Here is a 17,611-nt window from a genome sequence, read left to right as displayed (position 1 = left end):
CGCCACCGCAGCTGTTATCTAGTTATACAGGAATTGTACCAGCAGTGTCTGCAGAGGCAGCCAGCGACAACAGAAAGAGTCATTTAAAATCAATGCTTCGCTTTCACTAGACCTGTAGATTTTGAATAGAGTTTTGTAAGGCAAGCTGTTAGACTTACCAATATACTGGTTTAGTCAGAGTGAAAGATGTATGATATTCTACTGCCAAAACACTGTGGTAATTCAACTTCTAGTTCCAGGATAAGTAGGACTAGATGCATTTGTCTTCAACTGTTGTCATTGTTTGGGGTCATGCAGCCAAGCACCCCCCAGCAACTCTATGAACAACATATATGAACCATGTACTATCTGAAAGGGAAGAAGACTCTCCACCATATGGAGTGACACGGTGACTGCAGCGTTGGGCTCAAGTTTGGCAGATATCGTGACGATGTCTTCAACAGACCTGATATAAAAGAATAGGGCTCTCTGGTGGTTTAGTGGTAAGAAGTTGTGCTGCCCACTGAAGGCACATGGTTCAAATACACCAGCTGTTCCAAAGAGAAAGGTGGGCAATCTTCTCCTGTATGACTTACAGCCTCTGAAACCTCAGTAGAGCTATGAGCTGGTTCCAACTCAACCACACATAACAGTAATGATAAAGGAATGGCTAAGGCAAGTTCTTGAAACAGAAAAAAATTGATGAAAGAAAGAATACTGGCTCTGACAACACTGGAGCAAGAGATGCATTGCAAAGAGGCCTGGGGGAGGCGAAGGGAAAGGGGAAGAGGAAAAATGTGTAATTACTCTACCCTGTAAATTCTATTACTCTATAGTGCTTTTTTTTTTTCAGGAAACAGCATATGATAAAAAACCAGTGGTAATGAAGGAGAAAGTCCAAGCTGCATGGAGGCATCAATTCCTGGGCTTTTTTTCCAATGCTTCCATGCAGCTTGAACTTCCTCCTTCATTACCACTGGTTTTTGATCATATGCTGTTTCCTGGAAAAAAGCACTATAGAGTAATAGAATTTTCAGGAAGCTAGGAAGAGAAGGGATAAAAATAGAGGCCAAACTGAATACCAGCAAGAGCAGTCCTAACAATCAGTAAAATGTATCACATTTAAAAAGATGGAAAACATACTAAGTAACAGTAACTTTAAAATTGTTGAAGATTTCTTTAAAGAAATCTTTTGTATTTAAGTTAGAACAAGACATAAATCTTACCTTGTTCAAAGCCCAAATAACGAGAAAGCACAGAAAAATGAACAGATTCTTCCTCACTTATTGTTATTGTTGTTTGGTGCCATCAAGTATGACTCATAGCGGCTTTACGAACAACGGATCTGAACCCTGTGCTATCCTGTGCCATCCTCACAATCTGTGACACACTTGAGCCCATTGCAGAAGTCGCTGTGTCAATACACCTGGTGAGGGTCTTCCTCTGCTTCACTGTCTCTCCATCTTTCCAAGCAAGATGTCCTTCTCCAAGTGAGACAAAGCTTCATCATTTTTTGCCTCAAAGGAGCACTCTGGCTACACCTTCTCCAAGACATGTTTATTCTTTTAGAAGTCCATAGGATACTAAGCACTGTTCTCTAACACCTCAGTTCAAGGCATCAATTTTTTTTTCTGTCACTCTTATTCATTGTGCAGCTCTCAGATGCATAATAAGGGACTGAAAAAACTATGGCCTGAATCAAAAGCATCTTAGTCATCTCATCATTGTGTATAGAAGAGTCGGAACTGACCTATTGCTGACTCTTTGGTGCGTTTTCAGAGGCAGTCGCACAGGTGGAGATTGCCCATCTTTCTCCCACAGAGCTCTTGGTGGCCTCGAACCAGGTGCTTTTGGGATTACAGCACAGCACCTTGCCACTCAGCCACCAGAGCTCCCTTACTCCTCTTAGGAAATGTAAATATTAAGCTTTCAAGGATCTCTCTTTTAGTTTAAGCTTTTAGCAAAAACTATACACTGGAAAACCCCTGTGGTTGTCACCACATTCACATTTACATTCAGCTTATGGCATATCTGTGATTGCATCTGCCCACTTAGAATTCATTTTGTTAAATATCTGCTTCATTTAAAAGATACAATGCTAGAAAATAAATATGTAAACTGTTTCTTACTGGGCTGTTTCTGCTTAGTCCTATAAGATATGCAATGTGCAGGCTCCTTCACACTGTGTTGCCCAGGCCCCAAACCCCATTCAAAGATGTAATTTCTACCCCCCCCCCCCAACTCTCTTGGTTGGTAAGCATTTCATCAACACTTCCCTGAGGTAAAATTTTAACTTGGTATGGGCTTAGAAGTGATTCTTCCAGATATATATATACTAATAAGAGATCCTGAAAGGTGCAAAACCCTTTAAGATAAAAAGAATCTATCTGTGCTATGCCCAACAGGACAGAATGTAGGGAAAATAATCTTGTCTTCAGGGCTTCCTTAGGTCTCCTGCAAACCCTGCTGTAGATATTATCATTTATTAGTTCCAGTCTGAAGCCAGCCAGCTAACAGAAATTTTAAAAAGATAAACTACAAACGCATATGGTAGAGGAGCAAACACCAACTCCAGACGCAGGACACACACTGGATTCCTGGTCAATCACATAGCCTCTCTGGCATTAGCTCATTTGTAAACTGGATCTTAAATGCCCTTCAACATTACGATATCAGGAACAAGAAGGACTGAAATATATCACTAATTGGTAAAAAGTCAACAACAACATCACTCCTTCCTTCTAGGGTTTGTCACATTTTCAAGTTATTGTCGTTAAGTTTGAGCCAACTCATAGCTGACCCTCCAGAGGGTTCCTGGGGGCTGTAAATGGCACGGCGGAGACCGCCCATCTTTCTCCTGTGGAGTGGCTAGTGGATTTGCATAGACAGAGAGGTGCCCCCTTTTGGGTTAGCCCCACAACTCCTGATGGACCACACTACCAGAGAGAACTAACAGCACCTAGAACACTGCTGAGAATTCACTAGAACAGATTCTTGGCCTGCCTTCATTGCTCCAAGCCCAGAATTCCAAGGAGACCACAGACATTTCTCATTTCATAAACATTCTTGAAGAGTTTTACAATGAGGAAAAACTAGAAAACACTGCGTTTGATAAATGAACATGTGCCAGGTGTTAGTTCGACCTTAAAGCTCTCCCTGTCAATGAGATTGAGATCGAGATGGGAGAGAAAAGTAAGGGTGACTGATGGTAGTTTCTAGCGTGCACGAGAGACCAGTATCTTGGAAATTCTCTTAAAGTCAGACAATCTGACAATTTTTCTCTACTCCAGGGTCCTGCAGGCAGCCCATCCCCACCCACTGAAAACCTGGGTAAGTCAAAGATTTTGTTAGACTGGCATTACCGACCAGTTTCCACAGCACATCCAACACAGAAAATACTGGAGAATCCTGGGGGGGAAAGCATGGATTAAGACTTGCTTTATAAGTGAACATGAGCTGTATTCTGATTTAGGTAGTACTTATCTGGAGTTAGTTATTCCCCTTTGTCCAAAATGTGTTGTAAACCATAACCCCTCCTTCTACTTGTTGCTATAGCCACATTTGGGAATTGATAAAGAAAACTCTTTTAAGATATACAAGAGCAGAGTAGACAAGCAAGGAAACAGAGATGAGGGAAGCTAAACTTATAATCGATGAATATCAACAAACAGAAGCTGAAAGGGGACAAAAGGCTTCTCCCAACAGAGAAAGAAAGGCTTCCCTTAGGGCTAGCAGGTGACTTGACATTTCTAGACTCCTATGAGAAAACAAATTTGTTTGTTCAAGGCATCTACTTGTATTTTCCTTTTAGTAGTGCTAAATAACTACAACATTACCCAACTCTTGGAATTTGTAAAAACTCAGAGATGGATGAATCAGAAAGTATGAACAGTACTATATGTGAATTTTAAATTTTTTTAGCAGTTTTAAAAAATCACTTAAAAGATAACTGCAAAAATGAAAAGGGGGAACGTAGAATTGTACCTATGATGGTGGACTGGAATTGGAGGTACAGGATGAATTCTTAATTTTGCACATGCACAGCCCCCCATATATGCATAAGTATGGAGGGGGTATCTGTCCCTGGGTGGCACAAATGGTGAAATGCTGGGCTACTAACTGAAAAGTTAGCAGTTCAAATCCCTAATGGTACTTCAGAAGAAAAGTCTGGTGATGTACTCTGACAATCTGCCACTGAACATCCTTTGAAGTATGAGTCTGCTCTGACACACATGGTGTTGCTTTAACTTGGGATTGATTTGATGACAACTGGCTTGATTCTGGAATATATAAATAAACAGATATAGAAATGTGGCAGGGATGTGTGGGTGTATTTCCTAGTTCTGTTCCCTCAGAGGTTTTGAATGTAATCATGAGAAAACACCAGACAAACTCAACTGAAGCATGTTCTCCAGAGTAACTGGCCTGCCCTATTTAAAAACGTCAAGGTCATGAAGACAAAGGCGGGCTGTGTGGTCCTGGACTGGCTCCTGGTCATAAGAAAACAAGATCTTCTTTCTTTTACAATAAAGATGATTATTAAGAAAACTGACAAAACCTGAATAAGATCTGTAGATTAGTAATAAATAGCACAGTATCAATGCAAATGGTCTGATTTTGGTAACTATATCTTTGTGTGGGAGACTGTCCTTGTTATTAGAAAATAAATATGAAGTATTTGCTACAACTTATTCCCAAATGGATCAGGGCAGGAAGAAGATAGAAAGAGAGTATTAAAGCAAACAATATAAAATGTTAATAATTGCGGAATCTGAGGGAAAGGTAATGGGAAGGGTTTTTTGTTTGGTTTGGTTTTTTAATACTAGTTTATTTTAAAAATTCAAATACATTGTTTTTTCACATCAGATTCTTCTGGTAATGGGGAGTTTTTCTACTATCTCTGCAACTCTTCTGCAGTTTAAAATTGCTTCAAATGAAAAGGAACCAAAGTTTTATTGGGCAGCGAAAATGAACTATTTTCCAAGAGGCTAATTTTGATTATATGCATAGGGAAAATATCTGGAAGGAAAGAAGGGAGAGAAGAAGAAAAAAAGAAGAGGAATGAAAGGGGAAGCACCGAATCGGAGAAGGAAGCTGGGCTGTGGAAGTCCTCAGAGGCCATCGGCTACACCACCACTTTCACCACCTGGTAGTTCGTGTAAGACGTGGTCACGCTCCTTAACGACCCTGAGCTTCAGTTTCCCATTTGGAAAGACTGAGATAACAGTACCTCTGCCTTGCAGAATGGTTGTGTGTGTGGTAGTGTGTTTTGAGATAGTGTGTGTTTAGGGGTGTGTGTGTGTGTGATGTCGGACACTACATCTATAACAACCCGAGTTCAGATGAGCGTCTGAGGCTGCCACGGGCAAGGTCTTGTCCTTGGCCTCACACTGTGCCTCGCTGGAAAAAGCTTTTGAGATTCCTGGTTCTGAGGAACCCACCTAGGCTGCTAGACGATTTCCAGAAAGCAAAGGTAACATTGAACTAGACAAGCTTGGAAGGTTTGCAGGGTTACTTCTGGTCCCATTCTCACTTCAGATAGTTTTACCTTCAAGAATCTGGTCAGCCACTTTAAATGCTTCATCAACATTTCCATATTCCAGCTTCCTTTCTGGCTCAAAGAAGGAGTTGTGCTTTATAGCTTCCTAGAAAAAGAACCAAAAAGTCAGGCAGCGGGGGCAAGACAGCTCCTGAGCTGCAACCCAGGAAACCAGGGCACTTCTGGCCCAAACGCAGTGAGCTCTGAGTCAGTCTGCAGATAGACTCTTCAAGGAGCAAACACACACCCCCATTTCAGTCCAAAAGACAGAAGAGTGTGACCACAAAAAACCTTGAATCTCATCTATTCATGATGCTTCCCTCACAGCTTTATGTGTTAAATTATAAAAACCAATGAAATCTATGCAAATTAACACCCTGCTAAGTGTCATAGTGATGGTTCTAGTAACTCTTCCACATTTCGAATTCCTTTCTGGAAGCTCTGATGCCTTTGTTGTGACTTATCGTGGAGTTTGAACTGACTCATAGGTGGCCCTCCCCGGGTTTTCGGAAGCAGTTAATCTCACTAGAGAAGACTGTGCATTCTTTTCCCGTGGAGCAGCTGTGCAGACAGCTACCACTAGGCTATCAGAGCTCCCCTCTGGTGGCTTAGTGGTAGGGAATTGCACTACTAGTGCAAAGGCCCTCTGTTCAAATCCACCAGCTGCTCCAAAGAGGAAAGAATGCACAATCTCCTCTCATGTAATTTACTGCCTCTGAAAACCTGTTAGAGAGTCAGTGCTGGATCAGTTCAGATACAATGGAACACAGCAAAAAAACAGCAAATTCCTTTCTAGAAAATGAGGTGGTTATTGTTGGGATTAAGTACCACCAACTGGATTACAATCACAGCAAATCTATGAACAATGACTCTGAACTTTGGCCTACCCAGAGCCAGTTTCACCATCTCCAACTTACTTGACCCAATTGCCACAGTCACTGTGTTAGTCCATCTCCTCTGGGATCTTCCTCTATTGCACTCACATTCTACCCTTCCAAGCATGATGTCCTTCTCCAAGAACTGGCTCTTCCAAACAACATGCCCAAAGTATATGAGATGGAGCTTCAAAATCTTTGCCTCCAAGGAGCAACCTCGCTTCACCCTCTCCAGGAGACACCTGTTTGCTCTCTTGGCAGTCCACAGTGTGTTCAATCCTCTTCTTCAGCATCGTAACTCAAAGGCATTGATTCTTCTATTATCTTTGTCACTGTCCAGCTCTCAGATACAGAATACACAATGGAGAAGACCATGACTTGGATGAGGCTCATCTTAGTTTTTAGACTGACATTATTGCTCTTTAGGACTCTGGAGAGGTCGTTGGCAACATATTTTCCCACTGCAACTTGCCTTTTGATTTCCTGACTGCTAGTGCCAAGAGTGCTGATTGTGGATCCAAGCAAGATGAAATCGTTAACAACATCAACCTATTCTCCAGCTATCATGATGGCGCCTATTGGCCTGGAGGTGAGGATTTTTGTTTTCTTGCTATTGAGATAAGGCTACAGTCAATGATCTTCTGCAGCAAATGTGTCAAGTTCTCTTCAGTTTTCGTGAGCGAGGTTGTGTCATCTGCATAACGCAGTTTGTTGATGCGTCTTCCTCCAATCCTGATGTCACATCCTTCTCCATAAATTCCAGTTTCTCGAATAATCTTTCAGCATATAGATTGAAGAGGTATGGAGAAAGGGTACTTTCCCAAGTTTGACCCATGTACTGCCCCCTTGCTCTGTTTGGACAGTAACGACAATGACTTCTTGTTCTAGGTATAGGTTTAGGTTTTGCATGGGCAAAATCAAGAATTCTGGCATTCCCATTCTTCTCAGTGTTAGCCATAATATGCTATGTGAACACAGTAAAATGTCATTACACAGTCAGTGAAACACAAATAGACATATTTTTGGCACTCTCTGCCTTCAGCCAGGATCCATCTGACATCAGAAATGATATCCCTAGTGCCACAGCCTGTTCTAAACTCAGCTTATATTTCTGGCAGTTGTCTGTCAACATACTGTTCTAGTTGTTTTTGTTTTGCTTTTTGGTTTTTGCTTACATGTGATATTAATGATACTTCGATACCATGGAAACTGGTGTTCCATCAATTCCTGGAGCCTAATTTCTGGAGGAAATAAAAAACGTATTGCAATGGGAAAGTCTGCTGTTAGGGACCTCTCTAAAGTACTCAAGAGCAACGGTGTCTCTCTGGAGACTAAGGTGTGCCTGATACAGGCCATGGTCTTTGCAATCACTTGTTATGCATCAGAGAGTTGGACAATGACTAGGGAGGATAGAAGGAGAATTGATGCCTTTGAGCTGTGGTGCTGGAGAAGAGTATTGAATGTACCATGGACTGCCAAGAAAACAGATTCATCCTGGAGAGGATTAAACTAAGCTACTCCTTGGAGGCAAGGATTCTGGGGCTTCGTCTGACATACTTTGGGCATGTTGCAAGGAGGGACAGGTCCTTGGAGAGGGACATCATGCTTGGGAGGGTGGAGGGATGGCGCAAGGGGGAAGACCCTCTATGAGATGGATTGATTCAGCGACTGGGGTAATCGGGATGGGTGTGTCAGAGGCAGTGCGATTGGCACAGGATAGTGCAGGGTTTAGGGATGTTGTACATAAGGTCACTATGAGTCACACACGACTCGATGGCACATAACAACAACAACAACAATTTTTGGAGGGAGGGAGGCTTATTTTTTTGCCAATTCCTTCAAAGCAGCTTGAATTTCTTTCTTTTTAAGTACTGGTTCTTGATCATACAATACTTCTTGAAATGGTTCTGTGTCGGCCAATTCTTTGTAGTACAGTGACTATGTATTCCTTCTATCTTCTTTTGCTGCTTCCTGGATCATTCAATATTTTGCCCATAGCATCTGTTAGTATTGCAGCTAGGCTTGAATTTGTTCTTTAGGTCCTCCAGCTTGAGAAATGTGAGCAAATCTTTCCCTTTTGATTTTCTGCCTCCAACTCTTTGCACATTTCATTGTAATACCTTGCTTTGTCTTCATGAGCTGCTCTTTGAAATCTCTTGTTCAACTCTTTAACTTCATTATTTCTTCCCTTTCTTTTTGGCTTCTTGGTGTTCTTGGGCAATATTCAGAGTCCCCTTTGACATCCATTTTGGTCTTTTCTTTCTCCTTTGATTTTGTAATGACCTTTTGCACTCTTCATGGATGATATCCTTGATATTGTCCACAACTCATCTGGTCTTTGTTCATTAGTGTTCAATGTCTCAAACCTGTTCTTGAGAGGGTTTTTAAATTCAGGTGGAATAGACTCAAGGTAATATTTGGTTTCTGTGGATTTTTTTTTTTCATTTTCTTTAGCTTCAATTAGAATTTGCACATGAGCAGTTGATGGTCCGTTCCACAGTCAGTACCTGGCCAATTTCCACAGCTGATACTGAGCTTTTCCAATGATTCTCTTCACAGATATAATAAATCTTATATTTGTGTAGTTCATCAGGTGAGAACCATGTGTATAGTAATTGTGTTTTTATAAAAGATAATTTGCAGTGAACAAATTATTGCACAAAATTCTATCATTTGGTCTCTAGCTTCATTTCTTTCTCCAAGACCATGTTTTCCGATTACTGGTCCTTCTTCTCAACTTTTGCATTCCAGTCACCAATTATTATTAACAAATCTTGGTGTACATTAATCTCTTTCAGATTGTAAAAGTTGGTAGAAATCTTCTATTTCCTCCTCTCTGGCCGTAGTTGTTGGTGCATATATTTGAATGGTTCAGGATGTATCTAGAAATGTGCTTTTTGACTATGAATACACCTCATTTTTCTTTCCCAGTATAGTAGATCATATGATTATCCGATTCAATGTGGGCAATGCCAGTCCATCTCAACTCACTAATGCTTATTATGCCAACCTTTCTATGTGTTATAATGGAGTAGAAAATGCAATTTCTCAATTGTGTTAAGCAAACAAAGCACATTATAAGATATCTTACACTCATTTAAGGTATGTAGTAAAGAAAGTAAAAATGTTCTCTCCAATATTTGCTTCATAGAGAAGATCACTGTGTACCTGAGAGATTCTGGGAATAGGAAATGGGTAAACACAGAGAATTAGGGGATGTGTCCACCTGTTCTGGATGCTGCAGGTTGCCAAGTGAGCTTCTTACTTTCCAGTTCTGAACACTGCCCAGGTTTCTGTTTAGGTCTCTACCACTTCTTCACACAGCCCATGACTTCAAAGACATCTTAAAGATTAATTCAGAGTGGACATGTGATCTAAGTGGTTTAATTTAATTAATCTGACTCCTGCTGGGACGTTGGAAGAGCAGGTTTTCTCATGTTTGTTGGACATTAACCAGGAATGTTCACAGTGACTGGTTGCCATCCGTAACTACATGGAACCCAACTTGGGACACGGCCTGAACTGCAGGCAGCAGTGAGGAGACACAGAGAGAAACCAGGTTTTCAGGGACATTACTGACACTAAAAGTTTGAGATCAACAGAGCTCCTATCATTTGGGAACCACTTTGAATCAGATTGTTCTGTTGATACAAGTTAGGAAATTTAACCCTTATTGTCCCATGGGACAATAATCTTCCTGTTTTGCTCTGGGGTTTAATGGGCAACATGCGTCCCACTTTCAGTGTGTGTTGCAATTTGGTGGGGGTCTGTAAAAATGCATGACTCTTAAGAAACTGACCTCATCCAACCAGAGACCTCTTGGGATATAAGTGCCCCACATATTGTATCAATAGGGATCTCTGATGGTTAGTGGTAAAGAATTGTGCTCCAACCCAAAGGCACATGGTTCAAATATCCTAGCTACACCATGTGAGAAAGATGGGTAATGCCCTCAGTGATTAACTGCCTCTGAAAACTCACTGAAGGGTCAGCTATGGGTCAGTTCATACTCAAGTACACAAGAATTGTATCAAATTGCGTATTTCCTCTAAAAGTTGTTTTTCATTTCACTCAAAGTACCTCCCATTAATAGAGACACATAGTTTCAATAACAACCAAAAAAAAGAAAAAATAATTTGGCTTTAAAAGTGTTAATCGACACACCACTATTTCTGCTCTTGCAGCCACTGCACTGGCCCCACCTGAGACCTCATTACCTCAATTGTCAGGATCAGTGGTTCCAACTCCTTGTAAATAATCTTCACTCTCTTAGCAGCTTGCTTTGCTTGGACCTGGGAATCTGCAATCACAGCGCAGACCAGCTGACCCACACAAGACACCTACAACACAGAAGGAAACCAGGCACTTATTTTCTCCATAGACTCACCCTCTCTTTCCTAGACACACAGCAAATGACCCATTCATCCCTGTGAACAGCTACAGCTACCATGCCTCAGCTAGCAAAGGCTTTGATCGGAGGTGGCCTGCTCCCCCAGACATCACAGAGGGTCCAGATCTTTGCTGTATCATTGAGGGGCAGAGTGATGCTGCTTAAGACAGAACTTAGGCTCCAGACCAAGCTGATGGGACTTCTTCCTCAAGTTGCCTACTGCCTACAGCTGTCCTAAGAGAGCCTGTCACATGGCTGCTCCACCACCCCACTGACCAGAACCATTCTGAGAAAGGCACCTTTCAGTATTCTTTATGGCCAGGGAGGGCAAGCAGGCATGAGCCATGAAGGGTCGTTGTGTGATATAGCCCAGCACCACTGGTGAGCAAGTCTCTCAACACATGCATGGGTCAGAGCCTGGGCTGTTGTGACAAGACATGGAGCTGTACTAGTTAACACATAACCGTGCACAGAGCATCATTTTCAGGGCGAGAGGGGCTAGCATCCAGCATCACTGACCCTGTAGGTGGGGTAGGCCCCTGAGGAATCCATGGAAGAGCCCGGGCAGAATATTAGATGGGAAAAAAGATTAAGACTTGCTACTGTTAGCTGTCATCAGTTTGCTACATAAAAGGCTGCCTGGTTCTCCACCGTTCTCATGACCGGTGACAAACTGGACAGTTGTGCGTGAGTCATAGGATTTTTAATGGATGGGTTTTGGAAGTCAATTGCTAAGTAGGTTTTAATCTGGGTGGTGTTTGGTGGGGGGTTTTTCCCCTAAATTTTCATTTTTTTCTGATTGTGTACCATCGGGTTGAATCCAACGGGCACAGGAGGAGATTGCTTCTCCTCCTTCAACAGAGCATCTGGTGGATTCCAACCGTGCACCTTTGGGATTGCAATCATCTTCTTGTCACTAGGCCACCAGAGCTCCCTAAGTGTGTTTGAATCTGGAAACCCCACTGAAACCTGTTCAGAGCCAGAGTAACAAACACACAAGCCTCCAGTGGCAACAGCCAGGGGTTATATTAGCCAGGCCTGGAACACAGACCTCCTAAATGGAAGGGAAAGCTTCTACCATGGATTCACCAGTGCCTCTGGATTAAAGGGAGAAAGTGTAAAACAGTTCAGACTAGACGGTGACACCACTACTCTTCTGTTTTCTCTCCCATCATCTGCCATGATCACAATTCCAACTTAACTAGTCATTGGTGGGGAAAAATCATCTTCAAGCTATTATTATGCACTTTTCAAAATGGGCATAAAGCAGTTACATGATCAGAAAAAAAAAGCTTTAAAAAATGCCATTTTATGCATTTGTTGGGTGAGTGCAGGGATGAAAAGCTCAATGAAATAAGGACGGCAAGATAATAACTGTCGAAGCTGGGTGAGGAGTTCCCGGGGACTCACAGTACTACTCCATCTTTGTGTATATTTAAATTTTCTATAGTGAAAGGATTCTGTGAAGATACAGAAAGCTAAACACAAATGCTAAAAGAATTATGCCAACAACCGCTCTGTTCTCTGCTCTTCAAGGGCAGCTGGTTTTGCCAGTGTGATCTGTCATACTGATGTGGTATGAACCCCTGAGACAATCAGAAGCCACAGCTCACCTCAGAAAGCAAGCGCTATGCTGCAGCCTGACAGCTTTGCTTGTTTGGTTAACATTTATGCAAAGGCAAGAGCTCTCCTTATCTCCTGCCACTGCCTGGAGGCCCTGCCTTGGGATGGTTTCAGCCTTTAGTACATACTCTTGGGCATCACATTTTCAATTTTATCAGCTAAGTCTGCCAGCAAGAGCCAGAGGCAGGAACTGTTTCCAAATTAAGAAACTAAATACTGAACTGAGAAATCTGAACTATGCAGAAAACTTGCTGCACACTACTCTTGTTTCAATTTCTGAGAACTTAAAACCTGAGCACTAAAGTTTTAATGATGTGAAACTTTCAGATGGCAAAGATAGTACCACTGTTCTTCTACTGCTTTATCCTTTGATGTGGGAAGCAGTGTGCAGGCTGCAGATGAACCAGACACAGATTTTTCACTCAAGGAATTTTATACTAAGGAAATACCTGAGCCATTGATCAAACAAGTTTAATTCAAGGAAGAAAGTACATTAAGAATCTACTTTGTCTTTTCTTCTAGACTGTAACCCCCACCCCTGCCACCCACACCCAACCCTCCCCGCCAAGGGCAAGAAAAGAGAATTCTAGATCAAAGGATCATGGCGAAGATACAACTTAATTTGTACTTGGAACTTTGGACACTGAAACTGGAGGAATGTCAAGAGATTGATTCTCAGGGGAGATTAGCAATTAAAAGTTATCACTTTAGAGAACCCAGAAATCAGCTCATCCACCTATGGTCAATTGATCTTTGACATGGAGATGAAATTAGTTAAGGAGGGAAATGACAGTCTCTTTAACAAATGGTATTGGCAAAATTGAAAAACCATCTGTAGAAAATTTAAGCAAGACCCACACCTCACACTATATACAAAAAACAACTCAAGGTGGATCAGGGGCCTAGAAGTAAAACCAAAGAATATAAGATTCATCAGAGAAAAGCTAGGAAGAACTCTAGGAGGCCTAATCAACAGCATGAACAGTTTTTCAAGCATAATGAAAAACCTGTGCAGGACCTTCAAAGAATCAAATCCCTATTCACATCAAAAAGCTTCTCCAACAAGGTCAGAAGGAAATCCAAAGACTGAGAAAAGAAAATATTTGGCAATGACATATCTCATAGGGACTTACATCTACAATTTATAGAATACTAGTGGTAAGAAGCTGCAATCATGGTTCAAATCCACAAGCTGCTCCATGGGATAAAGATGGGTAGTCTCATCCCATGCACTTAATTGCCTCTGAAAACCCACCGGGGGGGTCAGCTATGGGTTAGTTCCCACTTGATGGTATACAACAACAACAACACCCAGCACTTCAACAAGGAAAAGGTAAACAATTCAATCTCAAAATGGGCACTGGATATGAATAGACACTTCACCAAAGAAAACATTCAGATGGCAAACACACATATATAAAAATGTTCAAAATCCTTAGCTATCAGAGAGATGCAAATCAAAACAACTGTAAGATATTATCTTACCCCAGTAACAACAGCAAAGTTCAACAGGGCAGCAAACAACAAATGCTGATGAGGTAGTGGAGAGAGTGGAACTCTTATTCCCTTTTAGTGTGAATGTAATATGGTACAACCTCTGCGGAAGGCAGTCTGGCGTTGCCCAAAAATTTGGAATAGAAATATTATTTGACCCAACAATGCCAGTACTGGGAATATATCCTAAAGATATGTTTGCAATTCAAACAGATGCATGCACACCTATGTTTATTGCTGCATTATTCACAATAGCAAGGAGATGAAAGCAACTCAAGTGACCATCAGCAAAAAAATGGATAGCAAAACTATGGTACCTCCATACACTGAAATATGACACAGCACTAAAAAAAATGAACTCATAAAACATTATATAACATCAGGAAAGCCTTGAGGATATTATGCTGTGTGAACTATCTCAGTCACAAAAGGACAAATACTGCGTAGCACTGCTATTATAAAATAGTACAGACATGAGAGATAATGGGAAAAGAGTGGCTAGATAATGAACACTGTATTAGAACAGATGAGAATTATTTGAAAGGATTATCTAATTAGGCAACAATTTTGAACAAAGGGTGCACAGTGGGATGGGATGGGGAAGAGGAAGAGGTGGGAGGGGAAGAAAATGTACAATAGAAAAAATACATATAAAAAATAAAGACAATGGACAACAACACAAAAAAACTATCATTGTTCTTCATTTCTCTCACATAGGTATTAGCAGCATACTATATTATGATGAGAAAATATAAAACACCAAAATCTTTTATATATATAATGGGTAAACATCTTATGTTGAAAATAAATATATTTAAATTTGTTCAACATTAGAACATCAATCATCACTAGTGAGTCTGAACTGATGCACCGTCGACCCTCCACTGGGTTTCCGAGAATCGTAATTATGCTGAAGGAGACTGCCAATCTCTCTCTCATGGAGTTGCGGGTGGATTGGAACCACCAAGATCTTCCCATTAGCAGCACAACTCCTTGTGGACTAAGCCACTAGTGTTTCCAACAACATTAGAGCATCGTGTCATAAGCATTCAAAGAATACTAGATTCCTCAAGAAATTCCAACACACCAGATTCAATCTTAAGACTATATAAAGTATCCTTATCTAAGTAAATTAATTTTAAAATAGAAAGAAGATAAGTACTTCATCTGCTGCCAGAAGGTTTTCCGGTTCTCCTAAAGTGCTGAAGGAGTTTACTCCATGAAGGTGTTCAGCGGTCACAATATCCACCACACCTGGCAGGCTGAGCGCTTCGGACACATCCAAAGACCTGGGTGAGAATATACACAGTTGGATTCCTCAAAGCATTACACAGCCTGAAGGCTATTGAGAATGTGATCATTTGGGGAATAGAATGTGAGAGAAGCAAAACATGTCCAAGAATCACTCCAACAGCTTAGAAATATGTCAAAGAACTGTGCAATAATTGGGAAGAAATTCCTAGGGCAGGGAAATTATCACATAAGAGATATAAATGGTAGTAAATTCTATATTTACCTCTAGTCAGTACTGGATATTTCTAACACTTAACCCTCTCCATATAGTTACATTTTAGTAGAGAGAAAATACAAGCTGGGTACCTTTTGCCAATAATATGTCTTAAGAATTAAGTGAAAAGGCACTCATTCACCACAGTTGGTTAGAATCTCTATCACTTACACAATCTTCGCATGAGCCTTTGAACTGGTTACAAAAGTCAAGAAAAGTTCTCGATCCACTGCAGGCATATCATCACAGTAGATGGCTTCACCTGTGGCATGCTTAATGCCAGAGAGATGCATGATGGGATGGCCAATTGTGTCTTGAGGAAGTTGCTGTGGGTCCACACTCTATTTAATAAATAATCAGCATGATTTTAACATTTGTGTAGGGGAAATGGAAAGGATTGTTATTATATAATATGTTTCCCAGAAAAAGGTAGCTTTATAATTTATATGCAAACTAGAACCCTTTTGAGAATGGAAATGTTGTTGTTGTTATGTGCCATTGAGTGGCTTGCGACTTATAGTGACCCTATGTACAAGAGCCCTAAACGCCATTCTATCCTGTGCCAACCTCGCCGTCTCAAACACATTCATTCCCACCACTCCACTCACAGAATCGATCTATCTCATCTAGGGTCTTCCTCTCCTGCGCCATCCCTCCACTCTCCCAAACATGATGTCCCTCTCCAAGGACCAGTCCCTCCTTGCAACATGCCCAAAATATGTCAGACGAAGCTTCAGAATCCTTGACTCCAAGGAGCATTCTGGCTTCACCTCTCCAGGACAAACCTGTTTGTTCTCCTAGCAGTCCATGGTATATTCAACACTTGTCTCCAGCACCACAGCTCAAAGGCATCAATTCTCTTTCTATCATCCCTATTCGCTGTCCAACTCTCTGATGCATAGTACATAATTGCAAAGACTATAGCCTGGATCAGGTGCACCTTAGTCTCCAGCCTGATATCGTTGCTCTTCAGTATTCTTGAGAGGTCCCTCACAGCTGACTTTCCCAATACAATTACTCTCCTGACTTCCTGGCTACTGTTACCAAGAGTGTTGACTTTGGAACCAAGTAAACTAAAACTGTGAACTATCTCAATCTCTTCACCATCCATACTGATGCTGCCAATTGGCCCAGTGGTGAGAATCTTTGTTTTCTTGATGTTGAGCTTCAATCCATATTGAAGACTGCATTCCTTGACCTTCTGTAGCAAGTGTTACAGGTCCTCCTCAGTTTCAGCAAGCAGTGTTGTGTCATCTGCGTAATGCAGGTTGTTGATGCTTCTTCCACCAATCCTGATGCCACATTCCTCCTCATACAGCGCAGCATCTCGGATGATCTGTTCTGCACGCAGATTGAAAAGGTATGGAGACAAAATACATCCTTGACGGACCCCTTTTTGATTTTGAACCAACCAGTGTCTCCCTGCTCTGACGACTGCCTCTTGGTCCCAGTATAGGTTTCGCATTAGCACAATCAAATATTCTGGGATTCCCATTCTTCTCAGAGTCAGCCATTGCTTGTTGTAATCCACACAGTCAAAATCCTTTGCATAGTCAATGAAGCATAGATAGACATTCTTCTGGTTTTCTCTGCTTTCTGCCAAGATCCATCTAACATTAGCTATAATATACCTAGTACCACGACCTCTTCTAAATCCAGCCTGCCCATCTGGCAGTTCTCTGCTGACATATTGAATGGAAATAGTCACTAGTAATAACACTATGACAATACACCTGAACTTATATCCTAAGTAAACTAGATGTATATTCACCTGATACACATTGTTCTTTTTTCAAGTTTATATCATAAGCATCTCTTGTGAACATTTTGCTTGTATAAATAGGGAAATATAAATTTCTCTTACTGGTAAAGACATAGTAAAATTGTCTTCTTGTTAATGCTCATGTATTAAAAATTATAAGTAAAATGTTTTACTGTTTATATTTATGCATGAGATGCTATGTATTTACAGAAGAATCTGATAATATTGTGTGTATGTTTCTAGGCAATACTGAGAGTGTATGTACAACCTAATAGTTTTCCCTTCCTATTTTGAGTGAGGAAATCAAAGAAGTAATTGGCTGGATTCATATTAAAAACAACTCTTTTTAAGAAAGAAGCCAAAGTAGGCAATGAATGAATGGAAATCCAAAACCTCTGTAAAAAAAAATAAATAAATAAAAAATAAAAAATTTAAAAAAAAA

The 17,611-nt window shown here is 41.0% G+C and overlaps 1 protein-coding gene across 1 annotated transcript in view; it reads right to left on the bottom strand.

The window, feature by feature from the left end:
* Positions 1-17,611, bottom strand: part of LOC102851278 (aldehyde oxidase-like) — an 86,846-nt gene that overhangs the window by 33,496 nt on the left and 35,739 nt on the right. Inside the window, exons 17-20 of the mRNA XM_006889076.1 lie at positions 15,579-15,748; positions 15,063-15,189; positions 10,611-10,733; positions 5,528-5,624 (exon numbers count right to left, since the gene is read on the bottom strand). Of these exons, the coding sequence (XP_006889138.1) occupies positions 5,528-5,624; positions 10,611-10,733; positions 15,063-15,189; positions 15,579-15,748 (517 nt within the window). The remainder of the gene's footprint in view (positions 1-5,527; positions 5,625-10,610; positions 10,734-15,062; positions 15,190-15,578; positions 15,749-17,611) is intronic.

The sequence above is a fragment of the Elephantulus edwardii genome, unplaced genomic scaffold (genome assembly GCF_000299155.1).
Source record: "Elephantulus edwardii isolate Elephantulus edwardi_28Jun2011 unplaced genomic scaffold, EleEdw1.0 scaffold00075, whole genome shotgun sequence".
NCBI classification, from domain to species: Eukaryota; Metazoa; Chordata; class Mammalia; order Macroscelidea; family Macroscelididae; genus Elephantulus; species Elephantulus edwardii.
The sequence above is the reverse complement of the archived record's forward strand: the minus strand, read 5'-3'. Positions and strand labels throughout refer to the sequence as shown.